The 21,978-nt window shown below is 43.7% G+C and overlaps 1 protein-coding gene across 1 annotated transcript; it reads left to right on the top strand.

The window, feature by feature from the left end:
- The first annotated feature begins 515 nt into the window (after positions 1–515).
- LOC117560622 lies at positions 516–21,062 on the top strand. The gene is made up of 7 exons (XM_034237552.1): positions 516–648; positions 900–1,055; positions 1,326–1,418; positions 1,626–1,730; positions 5,186–5,235; positions 13,819–13,927; positions 20,646–21,062. Exons 1-7 carry the CDS (start codon positions 550–552, stop codon positions 20,961–20,963), a joined length of 930 nt encoding a protein of 309 aa, XP_034093443.1. The 5' UTR covers positions 516–549; the 3' UTR covers positions 20,964–21,062.
- Positions 21,063–21,978: the final 916 nt, after the last annotated feature.

Here is a 21,978-nt window from a genome sequence, read left to right as displayed (position 1 = left end):
GCCAACATCAAGAATCCCAGGAAGGGAGATGTACATTTCTGTCCAAACATCCCTAGTGGTGAAACAAGAGACGGGTTGGAGGTGGAAAGGGTGGCTCTACTGACTGAGGTATAATGTGAAATACATTGTATCTTACCTATCCATGATTACACTATGTTCATGGCATGGCCAGTATGTACATGATCACAGCTTTTCACCAGTCATGTTTTTTGCACTATACTTCCTGTCCAGCTCAGCTCAAGCAGCCCAATAGTTCATTTTGCACAGCACTGGACACTTCAGCTGTTTTCTGGTTACTTTGCACAGTTCATTTTTCTTTATCTATTACACTCAGTTTGTATAATATTCTTACTCCCTAATCATATTGTCTAGCATCTAGCTTAGCGTTTCCCTTTCTATTATCTGTTTCTCAATTGTATTGTGTACCCTTGCGGAGAGTTTCTAACCAAATCTCGTTTTACAAGAATCTGTACTGTATAATGACAATGAAGTTTCATTCCATTTCAGGTAAAAAAGAAAAAAAAGGACGAGGCCGTGATTAGGGAGAAGATGCAGCGTACCTTCTCGCTTAGGAGACAGGAGATTCTCCAGGAGCCAAAGATTCCAGAGTTCCTAAACAAATGGCCAGCACTATTTGACGTCAGTGAGGTAAGTGTGAATCTGAAGTTTAGTAACTCATGTATTCAATGTCACACATCTGGTAAATGGTCTGCACTTAAATAGCACTTTTGTGCACCCAACTGTGCAGTGTGCTAGCCTTGCTCAAGGACACTTTGACATGTGGACAGTCAGAGCCGGGATTCGAACCACTGACCTTCGGTCTATGAATGACCCCTCTACCAACTGAGCTACAGCTGCCCCTGTTTAAGTCTGTATCCTGTCTGTGTTGTCTTTTACAGATCAACTTGGAGTTTATGCGGCTGACGACTGTACCTCTGACCTCCAAATTCCTTGGAGAACTGGACCGCCTGACCGACGACCTGATCAGAGTTTTCCATACCAAAGGTGGAGCTGCAGGAAGAAAGATCAGAGCCGTGATGGCAAAGACGGATAATGTAAGTATTTTTTGGTCTAACCTAATACACATATGGTTTGTTTGACTCAGCCATATGGGAAAGCTCCTTTTGTTAACGGTTTGGAAAAGGATAGGCACTTTCAAAATTACTGTGTAGTGAACGGGCTCAGACCTGTGTGAGTTTTAACTGAGTGGGGTGAAACCAGGTGAGTTCAGGATGGTCAAGGAGGGAAATGTCAGTGGCTTGGCTGGCCTCAGCACATGCGTCTCTGACACTGACCAGCATGGAATCATGTAATGTTTGTTTCAGAGTGCAGACATCAACGTGAGGCATGATTGTGTGCTGAGCTGTCTGAGCATCTACCTCAATGAAGACCTGGACACACTGGTCAAAGAATATGTGGTAAATATGTCATCCTTCTGTCCTTTGTGCCAGATGTAATTAATTTCCCTCCAGGTGTGCCTGATAACATGTGGCGTTCATGAGAATGGGATGGACATTAGGTCACATTGACCTTGAACACCAATAGTTCGTCATTGAGTCCAATGGGTTGTTTGTTTTGAGTAATACATTCCCTCAAGGCAATGGTGGTACTGCTGTTACTTGTAGGAAGTAAATCCACATGGTCCGGAGGAGCTTGAGGTTAAGGGTCGGGTCCTGGCACCTAAGCGCCTCCAATATGCCAGTGACGACAATTCTGCCCCAAACAAGAAGGTGAGGACACAGAAACTTGATAGTTCTCATAAAGCAGCAGTTATGTAATCAGGGTTCGTACGGGTGCTTGAAATCCTTGAAAATGCTTGAAATTTGACGTGGTGTTTTCAAGGTTGGGAAAGTGCTTGAATTTTGGGAATGGTGCTTGAAATTGAGATAAAGTGCTTGAAAATGTAAATGCTTTACTTTTACAATAAATTGCTGTCTGACTGAATAGTTCGTTTTTAGATTAAAAGAAAAATAATTGCTTCGCTTCTAAAACAGCTCCGCTGCGGCCTTCCCGCGCTATGCGCGCGACCTGCAAGTGTTTGTGTTATGTGTGACCTGGGCATTCTGATGAGAGTGATAGATGACTGTGTGCCAGGAGGTTGCCGTTTCAACGAGCGTTGGCTAGCAGAAGACAAATACAAGCCATGGCTAAGACGAGGGTCAAGCCCACGAGTAGCCTCCTGCAAAGTTTGCAAAAATAACGATGCGAGAGTCTGCGCTGACGAGCCACATGAAAGGTACGCCGTAGTAGAGCATTTTAGATTAGGCTAACGTTGCATGTTACGTTTGTTTAAGCTAACGTTAGCGAGCTGAATAGCGAACTCGATTGAGGTATAATAATAATTGCAGGGGACAATCATTTCAGCGGAGCGTACCTATGTTATGTGCGTTACAGTCGCCATCCTGTGGTGTTCAGAGGATGAAGCACTCACGGCATTTCGTGTTATAGTCACGAAATATAATCTATTGATTCGACACAGAGCGATTTTGAAAGCAATGTATTTCTACTGGTAGTATGTTTCGTGCCTAAACCAAATGTGACTTGCTCTATCGAAATCAGTCACATTGACCCGAAGACACATTCTCGTTTGTATTACTGGTCTGGGGGAAGCTCGCGAGTGTGTTTGTGTATTTTTGCGTTTGTTTCCCGGGGAAACACTTACAAGAAACACCAGCTGTTGTTATGCCTGCTGTGACTTTAAGTTACTCAGTTCTCCGCTTGTAATTATGCCGAAGCTTCAAAGTTGTATTTATCATCTGAATTTGCCGAAACAAGTTTAATATTCTGAAAGCCAAGACTTTGTTTATTTGAAAACAGATGAAAACAAACTGTCTTTATATAAAATTGAAGTATTATACAAGTAAAACTAGGCTACATGTTGCTTTAATCCCATGTAATTGTAGAATGAACACAGTCTTCCTTTGAAGATGTATAAGTAAGGTGTCTTGAGTAGTCAAAATTACCTACAAATCATTGAACACATTTGTAAATATTATTTTCCACTTGTTACCATTGTGAGTCTATTTCTATGCAGCTCTGCGTGATTTTGTGGCTACAATTCAGACTAATACACTACCAGAGGTGGAATAAGTACTCAGGTATTGTACTTGAGTAAAAGTATAAGTACTCAGATCTTGTAGTGAAATTATAAGTACTCAGATCTTGTACTTAGCAAAAGTAGAAGTACCAGAGTGTAGGAATACTCTGTCACAGTAAAAGTCCTGCATTCAAAATATTCCTCAAGTGAAAGTAGAAAAGTATTCTCATCCAAATATAGTTAAAGTAGCGACAGTAAAAGTAGTGATTGAGCAGATTGGTCCATTTCATAATATATGATATGTTTTATAATGATTGATCATTTAAGTGTTCTCAAAGCTGGTAAAGGTGCAGCTAGTTTGAATGACTTTGTATACTGCAGGGTAGCTTGTGGATTTACTCCAGGTGGAACTAAAGTCTGATTTAACACTTGATTAGATTTCACATCATTCATCCACATCTGTGAAGTAACTAAAGGTATTAAATACATTTAGTGGAGTAGAAGTACACCATGTACCTCTGAACTGTAGAGGAGTAGAAGTACACCATGTACCTCTGAACTGTAGTGGAGTAGAAGTACACCATGTACCTCTGAACTGTAGTGGAGTAGAAGTACACCATGTACCTCTGAACTGTAGTGGAGTAGAAGTACACCATGTACCTCTGAACTGTTGTGGAGTAGAAGTACACCATGTACCTCTGAACTGTAGAGGAGTAGAAGTACACCATGTACCTCTGAACTGTTGTGGAGTAGAAGTACACCATGTACCTCTGAACTGTAGAGGAGTAGAAGTACACCATGTACCTCTGAACTGTAGTGGAGTAGAAGTACACCATGTACCTCTGAACTGTAGAGGAGTAGAAGTACACCATGTACCTCTGAACTGTAGTGGAGTAGAAGTACACCATGTACCTCTGAACTGTTGTGGAGTAGAAGTACACCATGTACCTCTGAACTGTAGTGGAGTAGAAGTACACCATGTACCTCTGAACTGTTGTGGAGTAGAAGTACACCATGTACCTCTGAACTGTAGTGGAGTAGAAGTACACCATGTACCTCTGACTTGACTTGACTGCCAACCTAAAAGTACCTCAAAAATAGTAATCAATAATGTATTGAAAAGTTATTTGGCTGATTGTTTTATATTGGCTCAGACAGGTTATATGGGACATACAGATGGGTCACTCATTTTGAAATATTAAACTTAGTTTTCTTTTCTTTAATTTTTCATCCTCGTGTAGAAGGCTATCACGAAACACACATTTGGTTGTTTATAGCATAAAGAACATCTGATTTAATGTGAGGTAGGGAAATAATCATTTGAGTATATGTATATAAATATGTAATTTACAACAGCTGTAAGATGCTTGAAAAGCTGGAAAATGCACCTTGAAAATGCTTGAAAAGTGCTTGAATTTGACTTTGGAAAAGGTGTAAGAACCCTGTGTAATTGACACCTGTTTTGGAAATGTTATTTAGTAAGATAGGCCTTTCAGATTATGTCAGGTCGGTTTTGATTCTTGATTCTGATCAGCGTGATTCTCTCTCTCGCGCGCGCGCGTGTGTGTGTGTAGGATACATGTTGTGGACTGTCTGCTTATGAACTCAAACGCCTTGAGAACATCAGAGAGAGGGAAGCCTTCTTGTCTTCCTTGAAGTTATTGCCAGTAAGTGGACATGTTGACTGGAACTCTAACCAACACAAGACTGATCAACTGGTCTCTCTCTCCCTCTCTATCCTATCACACTTTGTCTGTCTCACCCTACTCTCTCCTTTATGACTTTCTCCCTCCCTCTTTCTGTGTCTGGCTGTCTCCCTCTTCTCTCTGTCTCTCCATCCTGCTTTTTCTCTCTTCCCCTAGATCTTCTCCCTCTGTCTGTCTGTCTCTCTCTCTTGCTCTCACACATATAGCTTTATTGTGTGTTACCTCCTACCACAGTGTAACTTCACTCATACATAAAGCATAGGATTTAAAAAAGGTGTAAAAGTAGGGCTAAATGGGTTAATTCTTGATTTTTTTCCTACAACGTAGTTTACAAAGATAATGCCATTCCTGTCTTCCTCCTTTACCATACCTTGTAGTGTATTTAGGGCTGATATCCATGGAGAGAAATAATGGGATAATTATTGTTTTTCTCTGTCAAAAGGCAGCTGAGGATCTGAGGCAGTCAGTAAAGCCAAAGCCGGATGTCAAGAGGTAAGTCATAAAACAGTGTAGTAGTAAGGATACCGTAATTTTCGGACTATAAAGCGCACCTGCATATAAGCCGCAGCAGCTAAATTGAATGATGTGTACATATATAAGCCGCACTGGACGATAAGCCGCAGGTGTTTTAATGTTTAATTACCATATGTAAGGGTTCGTGCACAGAGGGGATTGTCGGGAAAGAGATGGCTGTTTGAGGAAGCTCCCATTTATTAACATTTCAACAAACAAGTTGCATATTTGCATAACGTATTCAAGTGTTACCATTTAGTGCAATAGTAGCTACAGAACATGTACTGTGCTGTGTAAACTGTACTGTATCACATAGCGTTTCAGACACACAAACTTTTCAACTTTCAAACTTAAACGGTGCGCTCCCAGCGCACGTACCGGCAGGGTTTGTGCATGAAAACTTCCTTTGCACAAACTGTCTCGCTCTCGTAATGTCTGTCTGTCTTGCTCTCGTTCTGTCTCTCGTACCACTCTCGGTTCCACTTTTACTTTGGCGCGCTACCTGTCTCACTCTTTTCCGGCCTCCAGCTTTTCCTGCTGGAGCCCGCCGCTTAAAGGTGGTGGGCGCGGACCGGTCATAGAGCCCACAGCGTTAAAGGTGGTGGACTGTAACCTGTAAAATCCATAGATTTAGGAGGTTCCCTAGTGGCCGTTAGCTGTAAAAATCCATAGATTAGCTGCACCGTTATATAAGCCGCAGGGTCGAAAAATGGGAAAAAAGGCGCGGCTTATAGTCCGAAAATTACGGTACTTTGTTTTGTTTTGGCTGTTGGGACTGATTCTATTTAGTAGAAGGGGGCATTTTCAAGGGTTGATGGGTTAGGGGAGAGAAGATCAGGATAGGGAAAGGTTAGTTCCTTCTATTTCCTAACAGGAAACAGAATTAGGTTAGGAGAGAGGGAGGGCACAAGAGAGGTTTGGAGAGGGTTGGATAGGAGGGAGGAGTAAACCTTACCCTATGAGAGGAGATTATAGTCTAGGGGATTGCAGAAAAATCGTGCAAATGATGATACAAGCATCACATTTGGCACACTTGTTCTCCAAGTGGTACTAATCAAATCTGCCTGATTGGCCAATTGAAAATCCAAGATGGCGGCCATTTTCCAAGATGGCCGCCAGATTAGCTGCCCGAAAACCGTAATAATTCGGCACAGAAAGGGTTAATCAAATTTTAAAGGTCATAAATGGATGCGATAATTTAAGACCTTTAATTTGATACCTAATTTATGGGTCTACGACCACAGGAAATACTTTAACCCATTGGGAACCATTGTCGACTTTTGTCACCATGAGTACTATTTGCACTTTGGGTCTCAAAGGGTTTTAATAAAGCACACTGACACATTTTTCAAGATGGCCACCAGATTGCCTGTTTTTTATTACATAAGCTTTACCCCGGCTAGCAAATGTTCAAAGTTATTTATACCATGCCACTGGTCCTCCAGCTGCTACTGTTCACATCTGCAGAGTGATGTGCAGGGGAGCTCTGACTGAAAGCATTTGCATCTTCCTGTGCAACCTTTCTTACAGGAACACTTCGTCAGTTCCCGACAGCTCGCTGCAATAGGGGGTAGTGTTGTCCAACATATCTGCCATGTCTCTCCTTTCTGTGTCCATCCCCATTCAGCGGGACTGCTCGTGTCTGGATTGGAGATGGTTGCCTGGCCCCAGATGATCCCAGCCTGATAAGCCGCACGCTTTGCATGTTCTCTGAGCGCTGCCTGTGTTGGTGGAATTGAGTTGTACGGCCTCTGCTTGCGGGCAAAGAGATCTAGTCTTGCTTCATCCACACCAGTGGTTGCGCTTGATCTGTCGTACATGAGGACAACGAATCTCTCCAGCTTCTGCAGGTCAAGATCACAAATCAATGTTGGATGCTGGCTGAGATTAGTGAATGTTTCAGAAACATCATCGAATACGTTCCAAGTCTGCCATGCAGATTTCTTCCCTTTCCCACGGAAGGCAGACACGACATCACATCCAGTGAACGCATGAAAGTATGGGATCCCTCTAGCTTTCTCAAGCCCTATTGCAGAAACTACCTCATGGACTGGAATCCATCGCATCTTGGCTCCTTGGCCAAAGGCAATCCACATTTTCTCAAGACCTAGTTCCTGTAAGGATGGCAGTACAGATATTGCTATGACTAGCACGTCCGTGTCATTAGCCTTAATGATAATAGACTTGCTCCCATCAGTCGTTGCATCCCTGGCGTGCACAAATATTCGACTGTCAGCTTCTTCATGAGAACATGGGGACACAGCATCCAGCAACTTCCCTGTGTTGCTAATGGCTTCTTCTCCTTTTGTGACAATTACTGTGCTTGTCGTCTCTGCTTCACACATCTTTTCCGCAAGGAAGTGAAACAGCTCAGTCTTGTTGCTGGCGTCACGAAGGAAGCTTTGCCAGTTACCTGGTGTCTTACTCGTCCCTGTCACTCTTCTTCTGATTCCTTGCCCTCTTTTCGACCTTGTCTCGGATTTCAGACTTGACTTCTTGTACACATCAAAGACTACGTCCACCCGCTTGTACCTGGCACCATAGGATTCAACCTTTGGGATTATGTCTTCTTTAGCATAGTCATCAAATGTCTTTGAAGTACGTGGAGGTAAGGCATTGATAAGTGCTGAGCCATCAATGATAATTGCATCTCCATTTGGTTCTGTGTCTGGGATGTTCACTTGCGCTTCAAGAATTTCAACCAGCTGTGACTTCTGACACGTATGAAGCTTGCCGCTATCACTGAGAGATGCAGGGTGCGACTGATTTTCGTGCTTGAAGAATTCTTGCAAGTTACACTGCCTGTTCTGGCACGAGATGAACAGTCGCGAGAATAACTGACAGTCGTCTTTCAGGACTTTCTCCTTAGAAATGTCTTTAGCCTGCTCTTGTTTGAAGAAAGAAGCAAGGTTTTTCTTGATCGGATTATAAAAAGCACTTTCACCTTCATCCTCTAGCCCAGGGGTGGCCAACCAGTCAGAGGTTAAGAGCCACATTTTTTCTATGTTACTGCAAAGAGCCACATCAAACACACAGTCACTGATACCGCTTGTTTCAGTTTTTTGTTTTCTGGAGACAAGATTTCAACCACGTCACTGGTGCATTTTTGTGGCATTGGGATATATATTTTTTAAATCCTCTGGAGCAGAGAGAGGAGCTGTGGATTATTGTTATTGATTAATGCATCAGTGTTTCTTAGGGTCAAAAACACTAAACTCACAACTTCAAATGAAAGCGTTTAGTTTATTTAATAAAAGAGCACATGTTCAATGTGAAAAGTGACAGTAGTTATAGATTATTTGCAATTTGGTGCGATATATTTAAAAAAAAATTATATATATTTTTTAAACACCTTGAATTTCAGGGGGGGGCGCGGGGCTCCGTTGGCGGGGTGCAGCGCCCTTCCAAGACAATGGTAGGGGAAACACTGGATAGTAGTGTTTAATCATAGGTTTTCCCCCACTCAAAAAGTGATTGGTTCACTGCATCGCAGGTATTATTGTGATTGGCTCTTGGGCCACATCAAAATTAGACGCGCTGTCATCCTCTCATACTGACACCACACATACACACGTAGGGAGAGCCGGGACGAAAGTAACACGGGACGAAAGTAACACGGAACGAAAGTAACACGGAACGAAAGTAACACGGAACGAAAGTAACGGAGCAATTTTATCCGAGCCCAAACAACTTTGACCGGCCAAATTACGTCAGAATTATCAGCATTCAATACTTAACAGACCTACTAAATATCAGGTTTAACTGTCAGGAGTAGTGTTGTCACGATACCAACATTTTGGTTTCGATACCAAGTCAAGAATTGCGATTCCGATTATTTTTCGATACTTTTCTTAAAAAAAGGGAAACAGTCTTAAATGTAATTATTGTGCTTTATTTCACACCAGAACCATAACACAAACTTTTAAACAATGAGAACAATAAATACAATAAATGACAAGAATTCGTATTAAATAAAATTAATACATTTCTTACAGACAGGCCTCGTGGTGTCCGTAGGCTTGCCCTCACTGTCAGAGATATAGCTAAAATACTTCCACATTTAGCTTCTGGCGTCTTTTTTGTCAACAAGCCGAGGGGCAGCGGCAGTTGCACTCCCACTTGCAGCCATGCTTCTCGTTTTCTCACATGCTCTGGCAGCTAGCGCGTGCACGAGAGCGGGGAGGCACTTGAGCGTGCTTGAGAGGGGCGGGACTGTAGGCACGGCTGCAGAGCAGGGAGTGGAAGCAGAGCGCTGAACACACACAGCTCTTATTTAAACGGCGCTTTCTCACCGGAGTACTTTCCGCCGTCATTCTTAAACGGAGGAATCGTAACGTTTTTAACGGCAGGGTATCGCGGTATACCTTTCAAGTATCGGTACACCGTGCACCACTAGTCAGGAGTCAGTGTCTCTCCCCCAAACTCACACATATAAAATTCAATATGAACTGAAGAGCCGCATGAAACTAGGCAAAGAGCCGCATGCGGCTCGAGAGCCGCAGGTTGGCCACCCCTGCTCTAGCCCCTCCATGAATGATTGGAACTGCTCTTTGCCCCGTCGGTGATGTGTTGCTACCATTTCAGCTAGAGTTGGGTCTGCAATGTTCTTCGTGTCTAGCACCAGCAGGTCGGCTGATTCTTCTTGGAATGGGTTGCCCATCTCCTGCATCACTGCAGAGAGTGATTTCACCTTTGCAAAGAAAGATTTCTGGGCACTCCTTGTCTGCTCGTGGTGTCTGCTGCTATATGTGGCATCTTTCATACCAGACATGGCCTCGTATCCAGCTACTAGAAGACTAACTTCGGGTCCAGCGACCATCCACCTACGAAGTGCTGACGCGTCTTCTGTCAACCCAATTGCTCCTCCGTCACCTTTGATCACTGCATTATTTTGCTCGTGTGCTTAGTCGATCGCCAGGCCAGAGTATTCTCTTCTTGACTTGTGGATGGCAAAGTTCCCTTTGTGAAACTCTCTGGCCACATCTGGATGTTGTTGCTCAAGTGACATCATATCTCGGAGGTGAATTGGGATCCACCGCGCATAGTTGACATTGTTATTTGCAAAGAAGTAAGGCACCAGTTCTGAAAGTGCTTCACGGTACAAGTTGAAGTCTCCTTCTCTGAATGAGCGGATCAGGGTGAATATGGTGAGCTCCATGTTCAGCACCAGACTCCAGAACTGGAACTGCGGACTCTCTTTCCTCCGTTGTTCACACCAATCCTCAAAGGTTATATCTGATATGCAAGACTCTTCAGAGCGGTAATCATGGTATGCCTTCTTCATCAGTTTGTACAAGCTGCATGCAGTGATCTGGTGTGCTTGTCTTGTCCTGGTGACACTGGATGCAGACAGGTAAGACTCTGCTGTACCAGATGAGGCCACCTCTGCTTCCACAATGGCACTGGTCCAGCCACTCTCCCGTAGTAATGTTCCTATCGATCTCAGTGCAGCCATTTCTATATGAAGTCCACCGAACATGATCACAAACTTGTCCTCTCCATATTCGGGCCACTTCCATTGTATTTGTTTTGCCAGAGCATATAACGGTTGATCAGCAGCAATGACAGGTGTCTGCCCTGGGTTCAGAAAAGCCACTGTATCACGGACCTTCGCCATGGCATGCTTGATCGTTGCAACAGAGTGAGCCTGATCTCGCCACAGAGGCATCATCGCTGAAATACTCACTTCAAATGGATGGCTCCTTTTCTGCGTTGCATGGTGGGCTGACCATGTGATGCTTACTGCATCAGCCACATCCTCAGTGAGGAAGACTTCCTCCAACCAAGAATATTCTTCCTTCAAGTGTAACCAGATCGACTCGGGTGCTGGTAAAGATTGGTTTGCTACTGGAGGAGGATTGGGTTTTTTCGTGATGTATGCTGGTCGAATATTGGTGTATGCTTCTGGAAGCTCTGGTACTTTCTTAACCTTCATTTCTGACTCTAGTTTGAGCGGCTCACGTTCATCGCCAGCATTTTCAGTGCTTGGATGTTGGAAAATGGACACACTTGTACCATGGAATGATGTTTGAGCTGTGGTCGCAGTCGGATTATGATCTATGTTGTCCACTGCTGCAGTTGTGAACAACTGCTTTCTCAAGACTGGGGGACAGATTACTCCATCTTGCACATACTGTGCAACAACTGCTTCTCCTAACTGTGCTGAGATTTCTAGGACTCTGTCGTATGATATGCTGAGCCCATTCTCATGGAGCATTTCAATGATTTGTCTCTTCCTCGTCTTGGCAAACACATACAGGCCCATGTAGACTGCAAAAGGTGGCTCACGGTCCTTGGAATGCCTGTGGACATCCGTTCCTTCCTTATATTTCGCAAAGCAGTTGTACTGTAGAAGTTGCGATATAGAAAGGTCAGATTTCGATGCTCCATGCACGAGTTGGGACTCGATGTCAGCACCATGTTCGATCATACATACAAATTGCAGCAGTGATGGTGGTACAGCCTGTTCTAGGTCTGTGTCGTTAAAGGTGCTGCTGAAATTTGACTTTTGATGTAGCATATCTCGTCTTATTATCCCAGCAGCTTTTGCTTGGTGGATCGCTTCACCGTACTTGGATGCTTGTGAGAGGATTGAGCCTACATCATTTTCAAAAGCCAGCATAACATCTCGTCCTTGGTGATGAGCTTGCAGCTTGGGAATGTGAAAAAGCAGCTGGTCCTTGAGTCGAGTAGGATGAACATAAGGCGATTCAACACCAAGCTGCTCCAGCCTCTGCTTGTAAAGCATGGTCAAATTAGCAAGCTTCAATATGAGTGGATCACTACTATCACTGGCATTTTTCATCTCACTAATGTAGGTGACTAGTTCGGAGAAAGCAATTGGATATGCTTCCTTCCAGTGCTCCTGTGCTTTCTCTTGCTCCTGCACCTTTAGGTAGGCTCGTTCTCGGTTATACAATGCCACCAAACAAGCAGGGTGATATTTCAGTTCTTGTGCTATGACATCTCCTACACTTAGTTTGGCAAGGAGTTTTCTATCACTGAGTGTTTTTGCACATTCGTTTATTCTGTTATTCACTTGCATTGTCATTGCTTCTCTAAGCTCCCCTCCTTTTCGCAAAAGAAACATTCTTGTGTTTTAGCTTCTTGGACCTTTCGTGGGATCTTACTTCTACCGCCCTCATCACTAGTACCTGTAGGGGTTGATCTTTTTTCAGCTCTGTGTAACTTTGTGTTGTTAAATAGAAGCCTACAACTCATGATATTTTGCCTTCTTTTGTCTTAAGGTTTCATTTATCCCACCACCTTCGTCAAGTCTTGCAGGGTCTAGCTTGATTGGTAGTGCATTGAGTGAGTGAAACAGAGGAATATTCGTTGCCAAGTTCATATATCCATCATCGCCTCTTCTGGCAGGATTGCCCTGGGGGGACTTTAGATCTTCTTTCTTAACCTCCTGACATAGGCAACACTTGGTCCAGTCAGTGTTCCACGATTTTACAGTAGCACTTGTGTCCATGGTCAGTATGACGTTCAGGGTCGAGGGTTTATCCTTTTACCACCCTGTACGTGTATAATAGACACTTTCCTGTATGATAGTGTAAAAAGTAATTGAATGAATTAGCTAATTTCCGATAGCATAGTTAGCTTAGCTTAGCTTACACATTGAAATAACACACAATTAACCACAATTTTGAAACACATCACTTGGCACACACAAGTCAGTTTGTAAGTACTCACAGTCACAGATATCTACTCCGGATTAAACCAAAACGATGTGTGGCTGATAGAACTGGCTGCCACCATGTGCTCTCTGCATTTTGTGTCTACTCAAAACACACATGTCGCGCAAAATGGTGCCTTAAAGGTGCAGTACCGAATTTCGCCACCAGGGCGTTTCAATATACTATAATATACTTAAGTAACTACAGTTGAGTAGCAACAGTGACATTCAAGTAACTGTGGAACTGTTAGTTATATATTTTTCGGCAATCCCCTAGAGACTAATACTCATGGTGACAAAAGTCGACAATGGTTCCCAATGGGTTAAAGTATTTCCTGTGGTCGTAGACCCATAAAATAGGTATCAAATTAAAGGTCTTAAATTATCGCATCCATTTATGACCTTTAAAATTTGATTAACCCTTTATGTGCCGATTTATTACGGTTTTCGGGCGGCTAATCTGGCGGCCATCTTGGAAAATGGCCGCCATCTTGGATTTTCAATTGGCCAATCAGGCAGATTTGATTAGTACCACTTGGAGAACAAGTGTGCCACATTTAATGCTTGTATCATCATTTGCACGATTCTTCTGAAACATTGCTGTTATCTGCCCCACTATTAGGTGAGAAGAGATGGTGGAGGGTAGGAGTGAGGGAGCGGGGGATGGACAGAAGAGGTTTGCCTCTTTCCTACTGTCCTTTCTCCCCAACATTGTATCAAAGAACAGTTTCTTATTTGGCTCTTTCAGATATTGATTACTGATGGGAATGTTTTCATTTACTTCACAGATCTCTGAATAAAATGGGTTCCTGGTCCTGTATTTTTTCTTTTTTTACATTTTAAGTTGGGATGTTTTGTTGACTCCATTTTTATTGTGGCAGGTCAAAGGCTTCATTGGATACAGTGCAGTCTCTTCTGTCTCCCCGGAAATCCTTACATCTTAAAGAAGCTCGGAACCTTACCCTCAGAGGAGGACTAACCTATGAACATGTAAGTTACTGTCTTATGTTTCATGTGCACCATTAAAAAATTCTCTAAATTAAAGGATTAAGAGTATTACTTTAAAGACATGAAGCTTAGCGCAAGTTCAAGAAGGAAGACCATACCCCCTGGTGTTACACGTCACTGCAAGCTCTTCTCCCATTAAGTAATCAGGGGCGGTACTCCCCAGCTAGCAATCATTGCACCTGCTAAACCCTTTAAATCTGCTCTTCCCTCTCTGTCAGTTGTCATTTCAGGTGTCAACGCACAAGTGTACGCGTCACGGTGTTCATGGTTAAGCCAAGCAGCAGCAGGGCTTTGTCCCAGCTGAGGGCTTCGTTCCAGCTCCAGGCATTTATTCATCAGCTCCGCAGTATCGCGGATTAAGCTACAGGCGGCGTTCCCCAGTCGGGTAGCGGGTCAGCCGGCCGTCCCGCAAGCCCGGACCCGGGAGGAAAAGACAAGGAAATCGGGCTCCATGGAAATTCCTCCGGCCTAATGGGAATGGCTACTTCACGCAAACAACTGACGTACGCTTCAGTCTCTTGAGAAGGCATCACTGGCATCAGGGCCGCCTAATGCGGCGCTTCCGGCTTCACGCGGAACGGGTCCTCATCACAGTGTGAGAAAAAGTTTTTAGAGAGTACTTGTCCATGGACAAGTGAGTTTGGCAATGTACTTGTCCGAATACATTTTTCACTTGTCCAGAATGGACAAAAATTGGGGCCACTGGAATCTTCTTCTTCGTCATCGTATTTGACATTTTCCCACGGTTTTACCGACACCGTTAACGTAAGTCAGCGGTAAGATTTTACTGCATCACACATAGGGTTGGGTATCGTTTGGATTTGAACGATTCTGGTTCTGGTTTTCGATTCCGGTTATTGTCGGTTCTCAATTCCGGTTCTTTGAGAGGGTCAAAATAAGTCAAACTGGGAGAAAAATATATTTATGAAAACATTAAGTCAAATCTGTATTCCTATTTACAAATCACTTCATACTGTTGAACTTCTTACGGTTATTGAATACAATTATATAAAAATAATCTCTGCATTGTTTAGTTAGTTCTAAGTGGTGCAGTTTGAGAATGTACAATTGGCCCAGTCTCCTCTGATGTTACACTGCAACCTGCCTGTGAGACAAAGTCCAACCACACATGTCCAACACATAGGACATAACCTAATAATAATAATAATAATAATGACACATTAGATGTATAGCCTATAGGCCTAGCGCTTTTCTACAACTCAAAGACGCTTACACATGTCCTGCAATACACATGCTGCAGCTGCCCAGCTGCTCACTGTTTGTAAAAGTAAATAAATAGTATTTTCAATTCAATAATGTACTTTCTATACCCTGCTTCATAAACAATACTGACATCCCTATGCTCCTCCGAGTCTGGGGGTCCAGGGATGTGAGGACAGCGCGAGGACACAGACAGGGAGGCTGCTTCACTTCATAAAGGAAATGGCGGTAAATATTAACAACAAAGGAGCTAAAACGCTTAATTACGTGTTAGAGAAAGAACATAAGAAAGTTTGACAAAGATGAGGCTGTTAATCGGGCAGCGGATCCGCTGTGTGTAGAAAGAGAGAGAGAGACGCTGAGCTGCACCGTGCAGCGATCAGCTGATACGTAGCATAGAGAGAGCTGCAGTCCGCGGGGCTCGGCCTCGCCTCCTGTCCTCACAACTCTTATTAATCCCGGTACCGGACAATTGTTATTTGTTCCTACTCGGAACCGTGTTTTGCTTCCCAACCCTGCCACTGTGCTACACTTCCCGCCCCGCCCCGTCTAACTGTACAGAAAGCGGCGAGATGCATTTCCTTAGGAATCGACAAGCAGAACCGAAACTAACACTTCTAAACGAACAATGGCGGACACGTACAATTTGCGAATGAGTTCTGCCTTTTGTAAACTGAATGTATCAATAATTTGTCAATAAATCAGGGCGAAAAACGTCACTTGTCCGCCGGACAAGTCAATTGAAAGATCTACTTGTCCGATATTGTAAATAACACGTCCCGGACGGTGGGACGTGTACTTTTTCGCACACTGCATCACATGCGGAGTTTTACCCATTCTGGCTTCAACTACAACCCCTCCTGCAGGCAGGCAGGGCTTAAGCTATCCCATTGAAGCTATTCCTCCTGCGCTCACTTCAACAGGCGTCAGGGTAACGTTGGCAAAGGCAGTTGCAACAAATTCACGAGTTGTTTCGTATATTGTTACGACATTTGGGTCATGCAGAGTGAGATCGCTACCCTTAAGAGAGGGGTGTGGCGTGTGCATGTGTGCATGGGCATGGTATGAGCGAGCAGGATACATGTTTTCTAGGAATAAACGAGGCAGCAGAAAAAAGGAAGGTCTGTGATCTTGCGAAATCTATCTTGCGAAACAGGAGAGCTAAATAATGCAACGACCTCCCAAGAAGAGCTCGCCTCTCTCCAGTCTTTCCGATCAAATGAGTTATTGAACCAGAAGCGTGTTGCTTCTGCCCTGGGAGAGGACAGAGAGTCACCCCCCCCCCATGGTACATGGATCAAAGTACAGTGCAGTCTAAGATATGAATAGTTCAATTAAAAGCAGCGACAAAAGAAAAGTCTTCAGCCTGGATGTAAAAGTAGTCAGAGTTGCAGCGACTAAGGGTGCAACAACTAATCGACTAATCGATCAAATCGATTACCAAATTAGTTGCAACTAATTCAGTCGTCGATTCATTGTGACGTCAGCAGTGTGTTTACGTGCGTAAGCTCCAACGTTATTGATCTTTTTATCAGTACCGGAGACATTTATAAATATATGTCATGTTTATTGCTACAAAAAACATTATATCGCAGTCTAGTGTCACAACTCGTTCTAATATGCAAAGGACAAACAAATGCGCCTATGATGTATTTTCGATCAGATGAGATCTCTCTCCCCCATCGCGAGGGGACGGGGCAGTTTACACACACAGCTGCTACATGCAGCGGAGCACACTGCGGAGGTGGCGGAGAGAACGTGCTCCGAGGCGTGGTTAACTTCACCCGCTTCGATGTGGAGAATGCTCGTTGCCAAAGTGCAATAAGAGTTTATCATGTAAGGGCGTAACACGAGCACTTTGTCTAAACATTTAGCAAAAGTGCTCCACATCCAGACGGAGGAATGCACCGGGTTCCACTGTCTTTCTAGCAGCTCCGTAGCTCCATTCACGAGTAACGTTCCCACATCAGATGTTATGTATGCTAGCAGCAACACACAGAGTAACTGTGGGGTAGGGACGGGTGGCGCAGTGGTCTGTGCATCCGATCATCAGATCAAGGGGGAGTGCTGGGGAACTCCAGTTCGAAACCCGCTCCTGCCGCCACTGCGTCAGGCCGTTGTGTCCTTGGGCAAGACACTTCACCCGGATTTGCTCCTGTGGGTATCGTCCACAGTACATGTATAATACCAATGTGTACTTGTAAAAGCGCCTCGATGACCTCGAGGCGTGAAGATGGACGGTGTGGTGCAGTGCGCTGTGCAATGATCATCAGATCAAGGGGTGAAACCCGCCGCTGCTGCGCCTGTAAAGCCGGTGTGTCCTTGGGCAAGACACTTCACCTGAACTTGCTCCTGTGGGTATTGTCCACAGTATCTGACCATTGCATGTATGATATATGTGTAATGCGTGTATATGTAAAGCGCTTTGAGTCATTGAAAAAGCGCTATAATAAATGTAAGGAATTATTAACTACATTATACAAACTCGGTTAATGATTAACTGAGTATTTATTAGTTTCAATTTCAGCTTTTCTGTTTACAGCCTGTCGACAGATTATTTAATACAATTCGGTAAATGCTCAGGTGACAATCTCGATGACAAGGTCAATGTTCCCCCCTTTCGGAGATAATGTAATCTAATAGCGTGCAGGCCAAGGCTGGCTCTTCAAAGCAGATATTACGACGCGCTTTAATGTTCCCATCATCGTTCAGCGGAACTCTTCAGCCTTAAGTCAAGTCGGAGAAACTAGCGTCTATCCCCAGTTCAAATCACCCACTGCTCAGGGAGATCTCCTAATGCGTTGCTTCACGCATCTAGCGTTCAAATACAACATTACTAAACTACAACTCCGCTCAACTGGGAAAAGAGAAGAAGAAACAGAAGAGACTCCTCCAGGAGCACAGCGTTCCTAATCATGAGGAACTACAGGCCCAGTCTCACACCGGAGTTCCTAGCCATCACATCAAGCTCATGGTATTATCGTTCCTCTAACCAACTGCGTGCATCCACATAAACGTCTTCAACGACAGTTGCTCTTCCTCACCGGGCAACCGTACTTTGCATGCGGATTCTTCGGCACGCATCATCTCCCGTTTCCTGGACGTGGCATCCGCCGGCCTCACGACGACCGTGTTTTCCCCGACTTAAGGACGTGCACTGCACATCCTCCGTTTTGGGGGGGATATCTGCATGAGATCATTCAGATTTCCACTATTTCTACACATTTATTATCACACTTGCTGGATCTAAAACTAGCGTCCCTCCATCATCCTCACTTCAGATGATAGAAGACAGTCTTAATCACTCAATCAGCTCATCAGCATCTATGACTCATCCCGGCACACTTAACGCTAATTAAGATATACTATATCATGGGTCATGTCTCAGTATTTAACCAAGTGTACGTCTTTTCTGCGTGCATCCGGCACTTCATTCATATTCTCGGGTTCATGCTCACTTGGCTCGTGGTAAACCAGGTTACGATATTCATGCATCACCGTACTCAAGCTAACAGCTCTCGGTCATTATATCGTCTACATCTCCCTCTTCACCGGACATCGGCTCAAGATCTCTTCAGTTTACCTATGGTAAATATGCATATAACTGGTGGTGGCGTCTAATAGCATATCAGGGCTTTCGTTCAGACAGGTGCAGCCATTCAAGGCATATCTCCCTCCTCCCTGCCAACTCGGACGGTGGTTCTCCTCCGCCTTCATATCCCACATTCGCCCGGACATCCGTGCGTGCTGGCCATCCAAGGTCCGAACACTAAACGGTATTTATACATACAACTGGTGGTGGTCTTAGCAAGTCAGCACATGTACGTGTCACCGTGTTCATGTTTAAACACTTCATATCGTCGTGACTTCAGGTTCGCTCGTATTGAATCCTGCCGCGCAGGTTGCGGCCAGTGGGTCCGCATTATGTTTAAACCCTGCACGTGCAGGGCGAATAGGTCAGTGTCATGTTTAACCCTGCGTGTGCAGGTTGCGGCCTATGGGTCAGCATTTGTTTAACCCTGTGTGTACAGGTTGCGGCCTATGGGTCAGCATTTGTTTAACCCTGCGTGTGCAGGTTGCGGCCTATGGGTCAGCATTTTGTTTAACCCTGCGTGTGCAGGTTGCGGCCTATGGGTCAGCATTTTGTTTAACCCTGTGTGTACAGGTTGCGGCCTATGGGTCAGCTTTTGTTTAACCCTGTGTGTACAGGTTGCGGCCAGCGGGTCAGCGTCATGTTTAACCCTGCGCGTGCAGGTTGCGGCCGGTGGGTCAGCGTCATGTTTAACCCTGCGCGTGCAGGTTGCGGCCTGTGGGTCAGCATCGTCTAATCCAACATGCAGGCGCTAAGCATGGTTGGCGTTCACATTAACCCTACAGTTATTCCGACAATCTCATCATGTCCCGGTGTTATCTCATTTCATCCGCAGATCTCCTCAATCAGCCAGCAAGGTAAGAAATGCTTCACATCTCAGCACTTCTTACTTCTCTTCTCTTTGGGGGTTCATCGGAGCGGTGTTCCCCCTCCTGAATGATATCCTACAAACCGGGGCCTAATCTCCAAACATCAGTTGATTCATAGTTGTAATCTGTCAATCATAATTTTCTATACCACGTGTCCGGTATTAAACATGTATTTCATACATCACGTCTCTCATGATTGAAATGAAGCTTAGCGCAAGTTCAAGAAGGAAGACCATACCCCCTGGTGTTACACGTCACTGCAAGCTCTTCTCCCATTAAGTAATCAGGGGCGGTACTCCCCAGCTAGCAATCATTGCACCTGCTAAACCCTTTAAATCTGCTCTTCCCTCTCTGTCAGTTGTCATTTCAGGTGTCAACGCACAACCCGCCTCCACCCCTTCGCCTCCTGTCTCCTAATTCAGGGCCAAGCTAATCCTTCTTCCTCCAGACCAGACCGAACCATTATCACCACCACCAGTGTCTAGACCCCGGGGGGTTCATCGGAGCGGTGTTCCCCCTCCTGAATGATATCCTACAAACCGGGGCCTAATCTCCAAACATCAGTTGATTCATAGTTGTAATCTGTCAATCATAATTTTCTATACCACGTGTCCGGTATTAAACATGTATTTCATACATCACGTCTCTCATGATTGAAATGCTGTTCTTTATGGCACGTACCCACAAACACGGTAAAAAATGCTATCGAGATTCTTTAACGCGACCCTCATTGTGATCAACAATGCTCAAACACCACTTTTTATCATATTTAAATAGTTGATGATCATTGAATGTACAACTCCATTTATACATAATGTGGCTTTTAGGGAGTCAAAGATCTTGAGGTCATTGTGACCTTGAACTTGTGTCCATCTAATTTTCATGAACGCTATATCTACAGTGCCTTAAGGGAATTCTTCAAATTAACACACACTTGGCCTCAATGATAAGCTGCTTAGAATTTGGTGGTCAAGGTTAGTGACACAGCTCATTGTTCTCTGTTCCCTCCATCTTTCAGGACATCGAATGCCGTGAGGCCGAGGCAGACGTCGCAGGGACGACTATGGCAATCTACACCGTTCGAGCTGAGAGTGATGGTCCTGGTGGCCGCTTTGCAGATGTCGGTGTGGTCCTGGAAGGGGTCGAAGTTCTCCACAACCTCCAGAGTATCAACCATGCATGCGTGATGCTTTATGGGTTGATCTACGCACTTAATCTAAGCTATCCAAAAAGCTTGAAGAATACATTCGAAGTTTACCAGAAGATCCTGATGGACCTGGAATCGTCCAAGCTTTCCCCCAAAGTACAAGCACTGAAACTCAAATTGCTCAGGTGATTCACAGAAAGCTAGAAACGGCAGGTGCTCAGTCAACACTTTGTTTAACCTTCCTAACTTGTCTCTGTTCTATTAAAGTTAGAAAACATTGTACATGTTCCATCTACAAGATGACTTGGTTGAAGAGCTACACTACCTGCTGAGTACTGTGTGAAGAGAAGAGTTGTGCTTTAATGTTAATACATTTGTTGAATCAACAAGGTGGTCTGATTGTATGAATCATTGAGATATTGTTGAATGGAAAATAGAAAAATGAATTGGATATTAATCACAAAAATACATAAATCGAATGCATTTTGATTGAATTTAAGCTTAATTGTTATGTATTTCAAACACATACACATTATTCATCTTGAATAGGTAACCTAATTACTATGTAATTCAAACAAATATACTTAATGTATTCTGAATACATAATCTGATTAATATGCATTTAAATTCAATAAATTATATTAATACTGAATACATAAACCTGGTGAATATGCATTTAAATGAATAGGCTTTATTACACTGATGAATATGCATCATGTAAAGTTTATTAGATAGGTTTATTTTCAAAATATAAAAAAAATTAAATGGAACTTTGTCATGTAATTATTTTACATAAATCTTAAAAGTTAGGGTTAAATATTTCTGTGAGTGTAGAGGAAGATAAGGAGGACTTTTACAAAAATGTAATGGAGATTGTTGTCCAGAAGGATAGCATGGACTTCATCTTCAAGTCAAGGTAAGACCACAATTGTAATGAAAATGGGATCTTACTAAGAAAGAACAATCCAATATTTAGATTTTGGGTATCCTTTTGTTAAACGGTCTGTTTAAAATGAATCGAAGCATCAGACTAAAAAATCTTTTGAAAATAACCGAACATTTCGATTAAGGTCAAAATATAATATTTGTAAATCTGACTCTGAAAGAGTCAGTGCCTCACCAGCCATGAACCTCACCGCACGTCACTGGTACGAACTGATTTGTCAGATTGTATTAGTTAGTTTTAGTAATAAAGCTTTTGGTG

Source organism: Gymnodraco acuticeps, unplaced genomic scaffold, assembly GCF_902827175.1.
Source record: "Gymnodraco acuticeps unplaced genomic scaffold, fGymAcu1.1, whole genome shotgun sequence".
Classification (NCBI taxonomy): Eukaryota; Metazoa; Chordata; class Actinopteri; order Perciformes; family Bathydraconidae; genus Gymnodraco; species Gymnodraco acuticeps.
This window is presented reverse-complemented; position numbering and strand designations above follow the sequence as displayed.